Source organism: Rhopalosiphum padi, chromosome 3, assembly GCF_020882245.1.
Source record: "Rhopalosiphum padi isolate XX-2018 chromosome 3, ASM2088224v1, whole genome shotgun sequence".
Lineage (NCBI taxonomy): Eukaryota > Metazoa > Arthropoda > Insecta > Hemiptera > Aphididae > Rhopalosiphum > Rhopalosiphum padi.
The window spans coordinates 78,808,485-78,823,156 of record NC_083599.1 but is presented as its reverse complement, the minus strand read 5'-3'; the positions used below and the strand labels follow the sequence as shown (position 1 = coordinate 78,823,156).

General features: G+C 30.4%; 2 protein-coding genes across 2 annotated transcripts; one reads left to right on the top strand and one right to left on the bottom strand.

Moving 5' to 3' along the window:
- Positions 1–6,842: 6,842 nt before the first annotated feature.
- On the bottom strand, positions 6,843–7,895 carry LOC132925916 (zinc finger MYM-type protein 1-like). Its single transcript, XM_060990272.1, has 3 exons — positions 7,564–7,895; positions 7,257–7,439; positions 6,843–7,127 (listed from the first exon to the last, which is right to left on the bottom strand). The coding sequence occupies exons 1-3, from the start codon at positions 7,798–7,800 to the stop codon at positions 6,843–6,845; spliced, it is 705 nt and encodes a 234-aa protein (XP_060846255.1). The 5' UTR covers positions 7,801–7,895.
- A 1,091-nt stretch (positions 7,896–8,986) lies between these two features.
- Positions 8,987–10,276, top strand: LOC132925915 (uncharacterized). The gene has a single exon (XM_060990271.1). The coding sequence runs from the start codon at positions 8,987–8,989 to the stop codon at positions 10,274–10,276; it is 1,290 nt and encodes a 429-aa protein (XP_060846254.1).
- Positions 10,277–14,672: the final 4,396 nt, after the last annotated feature.

Genomic DNA, 14,672 nt, shown 5'->3' with positions numbered 1-14,672 from the left:
CAATCGATATCTACACCACTTTTTGTCGAATTGTAAAATGTAATCATTTCCGGCTTCAATTTTTCTCCAGTATTTATATCTCTTATCATTGTGAATTGTCGAAGCTATCAAGACTATTTTATTTGATTTAGCTTTATACGATACGATTCATTTATTTTTGGAAAAACCAAAATATGATGAATATAAGTTACGACCTTTTGATATGAGAAATTCGGGAGGGATTTCTCTTTTATTTTTTCGAACTGTGCCTACCATAGTTGTTTTATTTTGGAGTAAATAGTCTGCTAATGGAAAACTAGTAAACCAATTGTCAAATGTAATATTTCTACTATAGTACGCGAGGCGAAAAGTGAGCCGCGATCGTCGCGCGCCAAGCGGTCATTTTTTCTGGTTTCAGGGGTTCTACGTTTGTGTGCAATGGAAACAGCTGCCGCGCATTTTAAAAACGGCAGGTGGTAATTTATTGTATAATTCATTGTATTTTGGAGACCAATTTATTTTCCTTTAGCAGTAGGCGCCAGTAGCTGCTGTTGCATACAATATTTTGTTAACGTTTGGTTAGTCATTCGACATTCGAGATACGAGTTTACACGTGTTTTTATTCGCTTATTATCTACGTTTGTAATCATATTTCCCGCGTTCTTACGTGGTTGGTTTTTAAAGTGCGCGCTTTTAAAGTTTGAATGTTTGTAATATTTTAATTATTTCTTTAATAATTACTCGTATACAAAAATAGTTTTAAAATGGCATATCAAGACACACATTCTCAAACGAAGAAAGTTATTTTTCATGTTTATAATTATTTCAAAACATTGGCTGGTGACAAAGGTAAGCCAGAAATTAGTAATTTTTTTCGTCAAACTCGTGAAATGACTGCTGAAGCGTGTGGCGTAAGTCTTGCTTGTGTTAAACGAGTTTGTGCTGAAGGGAAAAAATTATCTGTGGGTGAAAATCAACTAGCTGCCGAACCTTCTTCATTTAAGTCTCCAAGGAAAACTTATAAACGTGCCAAACCTATGACCAACTTGGACGATTTTGACAATGAAGTTGTCAGAAGAACAGTTCATAGTTTTTATGATAATGGTCAGTATCCAACTAGTGCAAAAATATTGGGAGCGTTGCATGAAAAAATTAATTATTCGGGTTCACAATGGTCCGTGCGACATATTTTGCGTAGTTTGAATTTCAAATACAAAAAATGTAATGATGGGCGTAAATTTCTAATGGAAAGAAATGATATTGTTTGTTCTCGGGTTAAGTTTTTGAGAAAAATGAACGAGTTTAGACGTAATAACGATACAAGGCCAATAGTTTACTTAGACGAAACATGGGTAAACCAAAATCATACGCGAGGACACATATGGCAAAACTCCGACAACACCGAAGGATTAAAAGTACCTATTGGTAAGGGCGGTCGGCTTATTGTGTGTCATGCTGGGTCACCTTCATTTGGTTTTGTCAAAAATTCAAAACTGGTTTTTCGTTGCAAGTCGGGATCGCAGGCTGACTATCATTCTCAAATGAACGCCACCGTTTTTCAAAAATGGTTTATAGATATGTTGGGCAATTTAGAAGAACCTTGTATAATTGTAATGGACAATGCCACATACCATTCTACCTTAACAGAAGAATATCCTAAGGCAAATACTCGAAAGGCAGATGTACAAAAATGGTTACAAGACAAATCTGTAGACTTTTCTCCAGTAGAGACATTAAGCGAACTACGGGAAAAAGTCAAATTGACGATGCCAAAAGAAAAATATATAAATTGGACGAAATTGCACTACAAATGGGCCATGAAGTGGTAAGACTTCCTCCTTACCACTGCCAATATAACCCAATCGAATTAATCTGGGCGCAAGTTAAGGGTAAAGTCGCGGAAAAAAATAACACCTTCAAAATGGCAGATATAGAAGTGTTAGTAAATAGTGCTTTAGATGCAGTCACAACAGAAGATTGGGCAAAATGTGGCGATCACTGCGATAAAATTCAAGAAGACGATTTGGTAAAAGAAGGATTAAGAGATGAAATTTTGGAGCCTATTATAATGACAATTAATCCCGACGACAGTTCTACTGACGAAGACGATGATGAAGACGATATGATTAATTAAAAAAAATGTATTATATGTATTACTTGTGTTATTTGTATTTTATTATGTTTTTTTTATTATAATTTATTAAAAACATCTACATTACGTCGTTTGAAATTACTTTATAGGCGGGAAAACAGTAGGAATAGGCGGAGTAACCCTGACGAAAAACAGCCGCTTGGCGCGCGACGATCGCGGCTCACTTTTCGCCTCGCGTACTATAGTATTCAAAATTGGGTTTGCTAATCGTTTTACAACGCAAGATGCAGTATTATCAACTAAAAATGGACCTTCTGGTTGTTTACCAGCATAAAGTTCGATATTGAGTGTGTAATAATTAATACTATCCACTAAAGCAAACATTTTTAGTCCATATTTTGCGGGCTTATTTGGCATATATACTCTAAAAGAACAATGACCTCTGAATGGTTGTAATTTTTCGTCAATCGTGCAGTATTCGGAAACAGTATATGTATTTTTACAATTATTTACAAATAAATCAAATATATGTCGAATATGAGTCATATTATCAATTTTTTTTCTTACGTCTCTTCCTCGGATATCATCAAATCGTATACAACGAAGTAAAAAACGGAATTTATGCTCCGACATAACACAAGCTAAAATATCTACTCCACACCCATCTATTTTCCAAAGATCCTCAGTGGATCTGTGATTACATTTTATTGCTCCTAAAATAAAATAATAATTTATGAACAATTTTTAAATTTTTTTGAAAAAAATTAAATTACCATAACTATTCCCAAAAGTGCTTTGATTTCGCGAACACATGTTTCCGAAGCATCTCTTTCTCGATTGTAATTAGGTCGAACTTTTTCAATATATATATTCGTCCTTTTTACTATATGCTCCAACATTTAATTTGAAAAAAATAACATCCAACACTCCAAAATTGTTTTTGCACTTTTAGCTATACTCTTTAATCCTGATTTTTCTGTAACTTTATTAGAATTCGCGATTTTTACACGAACATTTGGTTTTCTATTCCATTTTGTTCCGTCTTTTCCAATAAAAAATTTGCGTCTCATAGATTCATGGTACGAATATTCAGAATCTGATTCATTAGAAATATTTCCGATAGAACATGTACTAGACATTGACTGTTCTGTATCCGTATTTTGGTCATGAGGTTCATATGTTGGTGTATTATTATCATTATCATCACTTGAAAAGCCTCCTAATAAATCATCATCTTCGGTGCTTTCTAATAAACACTCAATCCGCCGTCTCTCAATTTCGTCCATGTTTTTTATAATAAGAATCAAGAGAAAATGAAATTGAAAAAAAAAATTAAAATAATAAATTACTCTTCAGTCGCGCGGGGTAAATATTGTCTAAACAAAAAAAACTGTTCTCGACCCGCATGTACCGAACAAAAACTAAATTAGTATTCGATGAAGTAAATGTCATTATCGAATTATGATGTGATTTTGATAAGCTAATCGGAATTATGAAACCATATTATAGATAATTACGAGAAAACACGTATTTATAAATAAACTGGGAGATTATTTACCCCGCGCGACCGGCGACGGGTTAACAATAATTGTATTATTGAAGAAAGATTTATATTAATTAAAATCCATCTAAGTTACTCATTATTTAAATTTAATTCATAAGTCATATTTATATGGCTTTGAAAGCATCGTGCATCGTATTTTCGTATACAGTCCATTCCACGAGAGAATAATCAGTCAGCCGACCAGTTTTCGTCGGTATTCGCGCATGTCACCCCACTCTAGAGACCGCGTCCAAACGGCGACGTGGGCGCTCGGAGTGTTTCGTTTCACGTCAGCGCTCCGCGTGTTCGATTCACGCTTGGGGCGCCAGGCGCCACAACTCAATTCATGATCTCTATACTAATATTAGGACGAATGAATTTAGCGGATACATTTTTTAAAAATGTTGACTATGCAGAGTCAAAATTTAAAAGAGTATTTTTAATACGTTCGTTATTTAAAAAGAACGAAAACGTTTAATACATTAAACAATGTATGATGAAATATAAATCATAAGTATGCGTTTGTCTCATCTATCGATCGAAAGTTATTATTAACTAACGTCAATGTCAAAATATATAAATTATGATTCGTTAAAAATTTAAATAAATAAATAACGTAATTAGTAAAAAGAACACGTGCGGTATTTTTTGTTGTATCTACCATATGTATTTTCAAACATAATTGTTCAGTTATTACGATTTTTGATCTCAGACTTTTCGAACTGATATACGTACAGACTTAGTGACTGAAAATAAATAGAAGTATATACTGAGACACAATTCACATTTTACAAAATTCTCGGGCCGCAATATATACAGTGTTATATTGTGTGAATGTGACCTTTTTTGGTGGGATACAAATTATCGACAACAGTTAGATGTATCTATAACATTTACCTTATAACAATACTTATAATTCAGCATTCTAGAAATGCCAACTGGTTTATTTGTCAGTCTCTTTGGTGTCTATTGTGTAATGTATATTAAGGTCCACTGGCTAGTCTGGCTGGCAGATGTTTTATTTCTCCTTCTATAATATGGAATGTATTACGCACCTTATACATATCGTGTATGGCCATGTCGTCATTTTTGATTTAGACGTATGCCACGATACTTTGTTTGTCCTTTGCCGTGCCCATAATCCACGTTTTCATTCATTTTAATATTGTCAGTTGTTATTTGTTGTAATTTGTTTCAATTTTTTTAAAATTATGGATCAATTACCTAGCAATACACAATCTCCTGCAAAACACAATCCGAGAGGAAAGGTAAGTCATTATTTAAATATTAATTAAAATGTTATTGAAAATAATTGTCATGTAACGTAGGCGCTATAACAACAAAAATTTTTTTGAAAATTTCAAGTATGAATGGTTATTCGTTTTTGAATTAAAACACAAGATATAAAAATACCGTGTTATTTTTTATTGTATAATATGTGTATTTTACTATGATGTGTTTTTTTTAAAAATAATTTCCCAGTAATTTTTAAAAAAATCAGGAAAACAAAAAAAAAGTGACGGAAAAACAGCAATTTATTTAAGCAAAACCAGTTTTAGACAAAGTGATTTTGTTATGTGGTTGTAACCAAGGCTTAAATTCTAAAAAAAAGTATCGTTTTTCCGTTTTTGGCTATTTAAACGTTATACGATTTTAATGTTTAACGTTATTGTACGTTGAAACGTTATTTGATTTTTTCCTTTAAACGTTTTTGCATTATTAAACGTTATTTTAATTTTTCATTTTTTGTTAAATGTTATAATTTAAAGATAAATAGGGGATTAAATGGTTATTTTCAATAAATTCTACCGTTATTTGTGGCATAATTATCCATTTTGTTATGTAAAAATTATGAAATTAGACAAATTTCCTAGTTTTTGACAAAGGCCAAAGAGCTAACTGATAAGTTAATGTTAATTTAGGTATTAGTAACTTCAGCAAGCTATGAAGTAATATTTATTACTGACAACAAATTTTAATTTTAAGTATCATAAATTTATAAATTATCACATTATCTAATACTCTGGTCTCTGTGCACTAGAAACAAAAATAAAATGGCATCATATGAAATAGAAAATGTGTTTAATAAATTCTAATTATATTAGTCCACTGACTGCTTGAAGTATATAAATTACAAAATAGTAATTAGTTAATCTAAATAGCAGCTTAAACATTTTAAATGTTCAATCTTCAATGTAACTCTATAAGTTATTAATATAATAACTTACCAGTATTATGTGTTGCAATTTGTAATAGGTAGGTATTAGACTTTTTAGCTCAAAATTGTAATCATAAAAAATACTAAATAGTTGTAATTTACAAGTTTATGACTAATATTTTATAGATGGTAATATGTAATGAAGTTGTTATTTGTATCTAGAATTAATATTTATAAATAATATGATATTTAGTGTATTTTAAAATTTAAATTTTATAATTTTTTGTTGAGCAGTTATTCCACAATATAATACAATTTGTTTGACAGAAATTATTCAAACAAACTTATATTTAAATAATAAATAATATACATTTATAAATTAATAAATCATAGGCATTGGATTAGTTGAATATTACAGAAATAAACGTATTTACGTCTTATAAAGTAATAAATAAATCTGAAAATAATTCGGAAAATATTAATTATTGTCAACAATAGTTAGCCAACTTTGAATTGTTCATAACGTTAAGATTTAAAAAAAAAATCATATTGAGTTCAATGTAAAAAAAGCTCTAATGTTTCTTCGATTAACGTTACCTATTTGCAATTTTTTTACGTTACAAATACGTTTATTGTTAATTTTTAAACATTAGTTGTGATTAATGATGTATTATGTTTAATGTTATTCGATTTTTTTCGTTTTTCGTTTATTTATTTTGTTTATTTTTTGTTAATTTTTTTCCGTTATAACGTTTAAATTATAACGTTATTTTTAACGTTTTGAAGCCATAGGCGCAATTTCAACTTTTGACTTGGGGGGGCTGAATATATTAAGGGCAAGCAGACCCGTGGGGGGCTAGCCCCCCACTCTCCCCACCGTCACCATTCATATTATCTTCCTTATAATATTGCTTCATAATCCAATTAAATTTTTTTTTCTTCATTATTATGGTCGACCTACCTCAATTTTCAAGTGGGGGTGTGAGTAATAATAACATGATTTTAACAACATAGTAATACATTTCCTAAAATATGTTGTATAATTTTAAAATAAGAATATTTAAACATATTTAGAAATAAAAACCTCTGTTTATAGAAAGCTCATTTTCTCTATGGCCTCTAAAAGCAATTCCTTGTTTACTTAAAAACAATGTTATTTCAATTAACTGCATCATGTAGGTTCTGTTTTCTTTTATTTGTTGCATACTTGCAGAAACAATTTTGTTGTGAACGGATCCATTTTTTTTCATTGAATTGTGACCTGACCATTTAGACATTGCAGTTAAATGATGTATACATCTATTATGCAATTCAAGTTTTGTACAATTAACCTTTGAATCTCTATAACCACTTAACTAAAACAATAAAATAAAAACTCATTAACGGTTAAGAAATTATAAGTAGTAAATAGTAATGTAGAACATACAGACATAGAGTTAATTGTATAGAATTCTAAAATATAAAATTTATTATGAAAAACTTACTTTTTTCCAATTATTAAATCCAATACTAATAAATGTTTGTTCAACATTGTTATTTGAAAATAAGCGACAAGCGTAACAAAAAATGGCATCATTTTTAATGCTGTACTCAATCCATGAAAATTTTTTATAGTGGGTACTCGAAAATGATCTGTTTTGTTGTCCAAATTTAGTTTTTGGATATACCTAGAAACATATTAAAGTAATTAACTACCTACACAATTAGTAATTACAACTTAAAATTAAAAATTGCATAAATATAAATTATGACCAATACAATAAGAAAAGGAAATTTGAAAAAAACACTTACTTTTAAAATTGGCCTCATAGGTCCGGAATTTAAATCGCCAAGATCTAAATATCCACTTGGGGTATTATTGGTATTAGATTCATCATCGCTGTTGACAATATTGGTGTTGGTAGCAGTAATGATAGAAACCGATATATTTTGAGCAACATCTATTTTTGTAGAAACTGTAGAACTTGTAGAAGTAGTTGTGGATTTATTTTTGTTATTGAAAATGTTGAATAACTTTTTACTTTCCATTGTTAAGTTTTTAAAAACGATGAAATAAGTTTGAATGCACTGATCATGTAAAATGAACGATAGACTAACGTAAACGCGGATTGTTAACTGTTGTAATGAAAACGACAAGCGGATAATATGACGTAACCATAATATGTAACCAAAATATAAATGCATTCAAAATTCAGATAAGCGCACTAAATGGTCGCAGGGAAAGACCTATATATAGTTTGCCGAATGTAAAACAATAAAAATAAACATTTAATATAATATAGAATAAACTATATATAAACACGTCATGTCAAATATTATGCGGGCTTATCGCCTGTTAGTAAAGAGTATCTTATATAATTATTTATTATGAAGTATGTACCTATAAATAGTGTATAAATATTACATTTAGTATAATATACAATCGCGGTCATGACGTGATAGCAATAATAAAACAATGTAATAATAATTCCTAATAATATAGGATATAAATAAAATTATACATTTATTTCTACAAGATCGGTGATAATTTTTATTTTATAATTAACATAAATAATATATAATATTATTTAAATATGTAAGAGATTAACTAATGGCCTTTTCTGCCAAGTTATATATAAAGATCAATAAAAAAAAAAAATTATTTAAATATAAAAAAAAAAACTGTACACATTTATTATATTATAGCATTATAAACATGTAGATTTTTTTTTTTTTTTTTTGGGTGGGGGGGGGGGGGGTTACGGCTAAGTTTTGGGGGTCTAAGCCCCCCCAAGCCCCCCCAATTTGCGCCTATGTTTGAAGCCCTGGTTGTAACTACATAAAAAAATAGATTTTGTCAAAACAGATTTTTCATAAAAGTTCTCGTTTTTCGTGATTGTGAAACGTAGCTTTGTAAGTACATAATTTGAGTTATGTAATAACGAATCGGTTTATGAAACTTAAATTTTGAATTATTTTGGCCATTTTTTGCCTTTAAAGTGCATATTTTTAATGCATTTTTAAAGTTTTATAGTTTAAAAAAAATTATTACGTTTAACCTTATTAGATCACATATAGTACATAAAACGTTTAAATATGTATTTGTATTAGGTATTAACTATTACTTATATTTCAAAATCTGATGTGGATAATATTGTAATCTAAATATATTTATTTTTCTCAGTTTGTTTGTTCCCGTCAAAAAACGATGATTATTAATGCATATAAAGCCAAAATGATCGAAAACCCTGAACATAAAATGGTTCACCTGAAAAAAACTTTATCTTACGAACTTGGAATTGGTCAATCGACAATTTATAACACCATATTGGAGTATCAACGGACAAAAACTGTTTCTTCGCCAAACAAAACGAAAGTCCGAAAACAACTGACCGAAAAAGTAGATGAGTTTGACAAGTATGGTATCAGAAGAAAAGTGCATCAATTTTGGCACGATCGTGATACGCCTACGTTAGACAAGATTCTTGTGTCCGTCAATGAAGATAATGGTCTACCAAATTTTTCTCGAACATCATTATTCAGATTGTTGAAATCTATGGATTTCGTATATATGAAGCGAGGTCGTAATAGTGGTTTGATTGAAAAATCTGAAATCATACTTTGGCGGAGAAGATATTTAAAAGATATTAAAAGATACAGAGAAGAAGGAAGGCCAATTTACTTTTTAGATGAAACGTGGGTAAACGCCGGAGATGTTAATAGCAAAGTATGGGTCGACAAAACTGTAACGTCAGCTCGAGTGGCATCTTCCGAGGGACTTTCGACTGGAGCAATAAACCCTACTGGCAAGGGGAAACGTTTAATTGTTAGCCACATCGGTTCCGAAGATGGATTTGTTCCCGGAGGTCTTTTGTGCTTTGAGTCAAAGAAAAACACCCAAGACTATCACGATGAGATGAACGGAGACTCTTTTCGTGATTGGTTGGAAGGTGTTTTGCCGAAACTCAAAGACAACGCTGTCATCGTAATGGACAACGCTCCTTATCATTCGGTGAAAATTGAAAAATGCCCAACTACGAATTGGAGAAAAGCTGACATAATTGCATGGCTCCAGAGCAAAGGAAAGCAAGTCGACAACACAATGCTTGTCATAGAATTGTTAGACGAAGTTAAAAAATTGAAACCATTATATAACAATTATGTCATCGATGAAATGGTTAAAGCTAACAATAAAATTGTCCTTAGACTTCCTCCGTATCACTGTGAGCTTAATGCAATTGAACTCGCATGGGCTATAGTTAAGAAACATGTCAAAGATAACAACAAAACTTTTAAATTACAAGATATAAAACACTTGTTAGTTGAAGGAGTGAATAAAGTTAGCCCTGATATGTGGAAAAATTTTGTCGGTCATGTGATAAAGGAGGAAGAAAAAGCATGGAGTTTGGATAATGTGGTCGAAGATTTCATGTCAGCAGAAAATCAGCCTTGTGTTCTTACTATTGGCCAAAGCGACTCGGACGACGATGATGAAGACTTCAGATACCTATCAGATACAGACTAAATTTTATTAATTAATTATTATACATTATTTTTACTTGAATTGTTGTATAATAGATTGTGTTGTGTATATATGTATATAAAATTTGTACATATTATGTTGTTCTACTTTGTGCCATTTTGTATTTATTATGTACTATGTACTGTGTGTAATAATTGTTGTGTATAATACATTATGTTGTGTTGTGTATATATGTATTTTGTACGTATTATGTTGTTCCACTTTGTGCCATTTTGTACATGTTATGTTGTTCTGTGTGTAATAATTGTTGTATATAATACATTATGTTGTGTATATATGTATCTAACAAATGTTTTAACCCAAGTTCTATTTTTTAAGATATAATTGAGTAGTTTGGTAAGGATTACGAAAGAATGTATACAAAATAAAGTTCAACAATACGACTGTACAGTACTTGCGCCGTCGGGCGACTGCTGACAATGTAGTGGTGTATGCGCGCTGCGCGCGTAAACTTTGAAAGAAGGGGTATCGGTTTGTCACGAGGCCGGCCTCGGCCGTCGTCGTCAACGCTTGGAAGGGGTAATTGGGGTCCGGCGTCGCTGAAGCCGTCATTCGTGATGCGCGAAAAGTGATTATTCTCTCGTGGAATGGACTGTAGGAATATGAACATTTTGAGCCTTCATCGGGTAGGCAGCGCTCCCGGTGGAAATCACAAGTGGTGTACATTTTTCAATCAATTTATTATCGAAGTGTTTACACCTCTATATGTATGCTATACTATGTATAGCTATAAATGTAAGAAATAGATATACTTATCTTTTTTATGTGAAATATGTCATCTTCATCGCTCAATCAATTCTATGCTATGGTGATATAATACATATACAGAGATATCAAAAATTGTCAATTTGGAAAATCCAATTCTTTATAGTTTATACATATTATGTATATTATAATCATATAATAATATTATAATATATATTTATATTATGCTTTTGTTTTATATGTATTTAAGAAGATATGTCGTGTAATTTGTTAATTAATTTAAGCGTTTATTAGTTATTAATCATACAAATACATATGTATTTATTTAATATAATTTATATTTCTATATTAGATTGATGAGTTATAACTAGTAAATTACAAAATAAATATTTTTTAAAAAACAATATGGTGTATCTTAATTACTATAGTAAATGATTATATTAAACAGATAACATTTTTTCATTTTAAAACAAAGTAAATCAACAATTTCTATGTATTTAGAAAAATAATTCATAAATGTGCAGATATAAATGTATCTAATGATATAATGATATAAGCGTAAAATTCCAATGTGTGTAAAAATAGTCGCCGATAACGATTAACGAGACGATTCCGACGCGCGACGGTTCACGATATTGATAGTTTTTATTGATAGTTATTCCGCATATTGTTATTTTGTTTTTCACTGTGACTGTGACGACGTCTGCAATAACAAGTGATTACTGGCAAGTACCTTAATAACTCAATAGCATCTCGTGGTGTTCAAAGTGGGTGATGTACTGGTGTGCAATTCTTGTAAGTTATTAAAAAAAAAAAATTAAGCCAATCTAAAATATTATTATAGTACTATTTACGAGTATATAAGCGAACAAAGATTTTTTTTTTAAATTAATACAATATTATACAATAAATTATTATAACTAAGCTTAAATTGAATAAAAATCGTGTAAAAATTTGAAAAATCATTTTTACTATTTTATCTATAGTAATTTATGTGGTGTGCGAACACTTGCACACCTAGGCACGAGTAGTCACTGTTAAATGATTAGTAGACACTAGGCAGCTATGACTTATGAGTTATGAGAATTGCACAACAGCTATCTACCTATATTATATTTTGCTGTATATTTTTCTAAATTGTCTTTCTTGTTTAACTTATTCTATAATATTAATTTAATATTTATATCAACTGTAATTACCAAACCTTTATTGTTTGCATTAAATGGTAATATGAATAATAATAATTATTATAAAATAAATTTGATTTCATAATTTTAAGATGATTTATATGATATATATTTAATAATATAAAATCCTAATTAAATGAATTAAAATCATTCTTAAAAGAGTGTGATATACAACATACATTTTATAAGCAGTTGTCAATTTTTAATTCTTTAATTATTACATTTTAGCTTAATTCAAATTCAAATCACTATGGCTAAAAGCATTACAGATTTTTTTGGAGTATCCTCAAAAAAACAAAAATCTTCTAATTCAGAATCTTATATTTTATCTCAAAATATCAATTTACCTGCTAAAGCTTCGAATTCTAATACTTCTTTTACAAATCAAGTAGATGATAGTGTTGATTATTCTTCACCGACTTTATCGTCTTCATTTACTGAAATTCCACTTAATGTTTCAAATTCGACCAGTGTTAATTCTGAATGGTACAAGGGGTCCAAGTTAGATGCGAATTGGTTAATTCAAACATTTGATTTTTTGAAGAAAGTAAAATTAGGAAAACGATCAGGTAGTCAATGTATTTTATGTTTTAATCAAATTTCGGAAGCCAAAAAGTTGTCTCGCAATGGACAAGTTCCAATAGCTGATGGGGTAATATGTGATGGAAAAAAAAGAACTCATGAGAATTATAGACCATTTAAATAGTGACGCTCATAATGCTGCATGTTGTGCAGAACAAACTCGGATACTTTGGATGTCACAATCAAGTAAACATCCTTGGGTAAAGCTTTTAAAATCTCACGAGTCGGAAGTTGGTACCAATTTGATTGAGTTAGCTATTGATGTTCATAATGACAGTAGAATAATGACCTTATCTGCGAATTCCTGGCCATCTAGGCCACTCTCTAAAATACATTCTAACGCTCAAATTGCAACCTATCGTGAACATGGTTTGGACTCAACTTTTGTTAGTTTTAATCCTTCTAAAGCTGTTTTACATTATAAAGATCCAAATATCTATCGTGAAATGTTAGATATAATTGCGGAAATTGTTATGGAATCTGTATCAGAAGAGTTTAAAAAGTCCATTTGTTTCTCTATTCAAATCGATGGATCAGTTGATAAATATTCAGTTGACAATAAGTTTATCACCGCTCGCTATTTAGATGAAACAAATGCTATCAAAAACGTTTTCTTAAGTGAAAGCCATTCAAGTAAACGTGGTGCAGAAGAGTTACTTGATTGTATTTTAAGCACTTTAAAAAAACTTGGTTTAGAAAATATATCCAAAGAAAAGTTACTTGGCTTAATAACTGACGGAGAAAGTGCCAATACAGGAAAAAAGAGTGGCCTTTGGGTTAGGTTGAGAGAATATTTAAAAAGGGATATACTATGTATTTGGTGTGTAACACATAGGTGTGATTTGGCATTTTCTGATATAGAATCAATGGTAAAGGAAGTTAAGCATTGGAAAATAAATATAAAATCTATTGCTACATTCTATAGAGGTTCTGCAATTCGCACCGATGAACTGAAGACGATTTCGGAAAAGGAAGGAGTAAAGTTTTACAGATTTCCACAACATTTTGTAGTTCGTTTTGTTGAACATCTAATTTTATTGTGCGAATCTGTTTGGAAAAATATGCCATCTATGAGAAAACATTGGAATAATATAGTTAGAGCTGATGCAGAGACTAGTAATAAAAAAGAAAAAGCAATAGTCAGAGGATTTTTAAAATTATGGAAAGAAGACGGAGATCAATTATTTTATACAGCGTTAATGATGGATGTACTTCGCCTTTTTGAAAGATTTCAAAAGGATGGTCAAAAGTCAATGGTTACTTTATGTGACATTGAGACGTCTAAAAACATGGCCATTTCATCTTTAGAACTGATGGAGACTGGCTATTATCATGGTGGTAAAGAGGAAGAACTAAAGAAATTGTTAGATGATCAAATATCTAACAACAGCGATGAAAGTAATTATGATGATAAGACTACTAAGAACCAAAGAAAAGTTCCGAATGCATATGTTTCTATGAAGCGCTGTGTAACAAGCGTAAGAACTGAAATAGTAAAAAGCGCAAAAGAATTTTTAAGTAATCGACTTGCCGATGATCAATCAAATATTATACAACGATTTAAAACTTTTTTAAATGCACGAAATCCTCAAGATACAATCAACGCGATAAGATGTGATATTGAAGGCATTTTCGGAAATGAAAATGTATCAACGTTTTGCGATGAAGTTATTGGTTTATATGCAACAGATAAACTTCCGTGTCCTATAAACATTACAGATCAAACGGGGAAATTATATTATTATTTAAAAATAAGTAGCTCTACGACATTTTTTTCAAAACTAATACAAGCATATGCCACTATAACACCACATAGTTGTGGACCAGAACGTGCTGTATCACACTATATTAAAAATCAATAAACAGTCTTGCTATTCAAGGGACGCAATTAATAGTAGAATGTA

What these genes read in the sequence shown, in the direction of transcription:
- LOC132925915 (XM_060990271.1), top strand. Translation starts at nt 8,987, where the DNA reads ATGATCGAAAACCCTGAACATAAAATGGTTCACCTGAAAAAAACTTTA.
- LOC132925916 (XM_060990272.1), bottom strand. Translation starts at nt 7,800, where the DNA reads ATGGAAAGTAAAAAGTTATTCAACATTTTCAATAACAAAAATAAATCC. An exon ending in CTATGAGGCCAATTTTAAAA is followed by an intron (nt 7,440 to 7,563) that starts GTAAGTGTTTTT and finishes ATATGTTTCTAG; the next exon opens with GTATATCCAAAAACTAAATT. An exon ending in GATTTAATAATTGGAAAAAA is followed by an intron (nt 7,128 to 7,256) that starts GTAAGTTTTTCA and finishes TTATTGTTTTAG; the next exon opens with TTAAGTGGTTATAGAGATTC.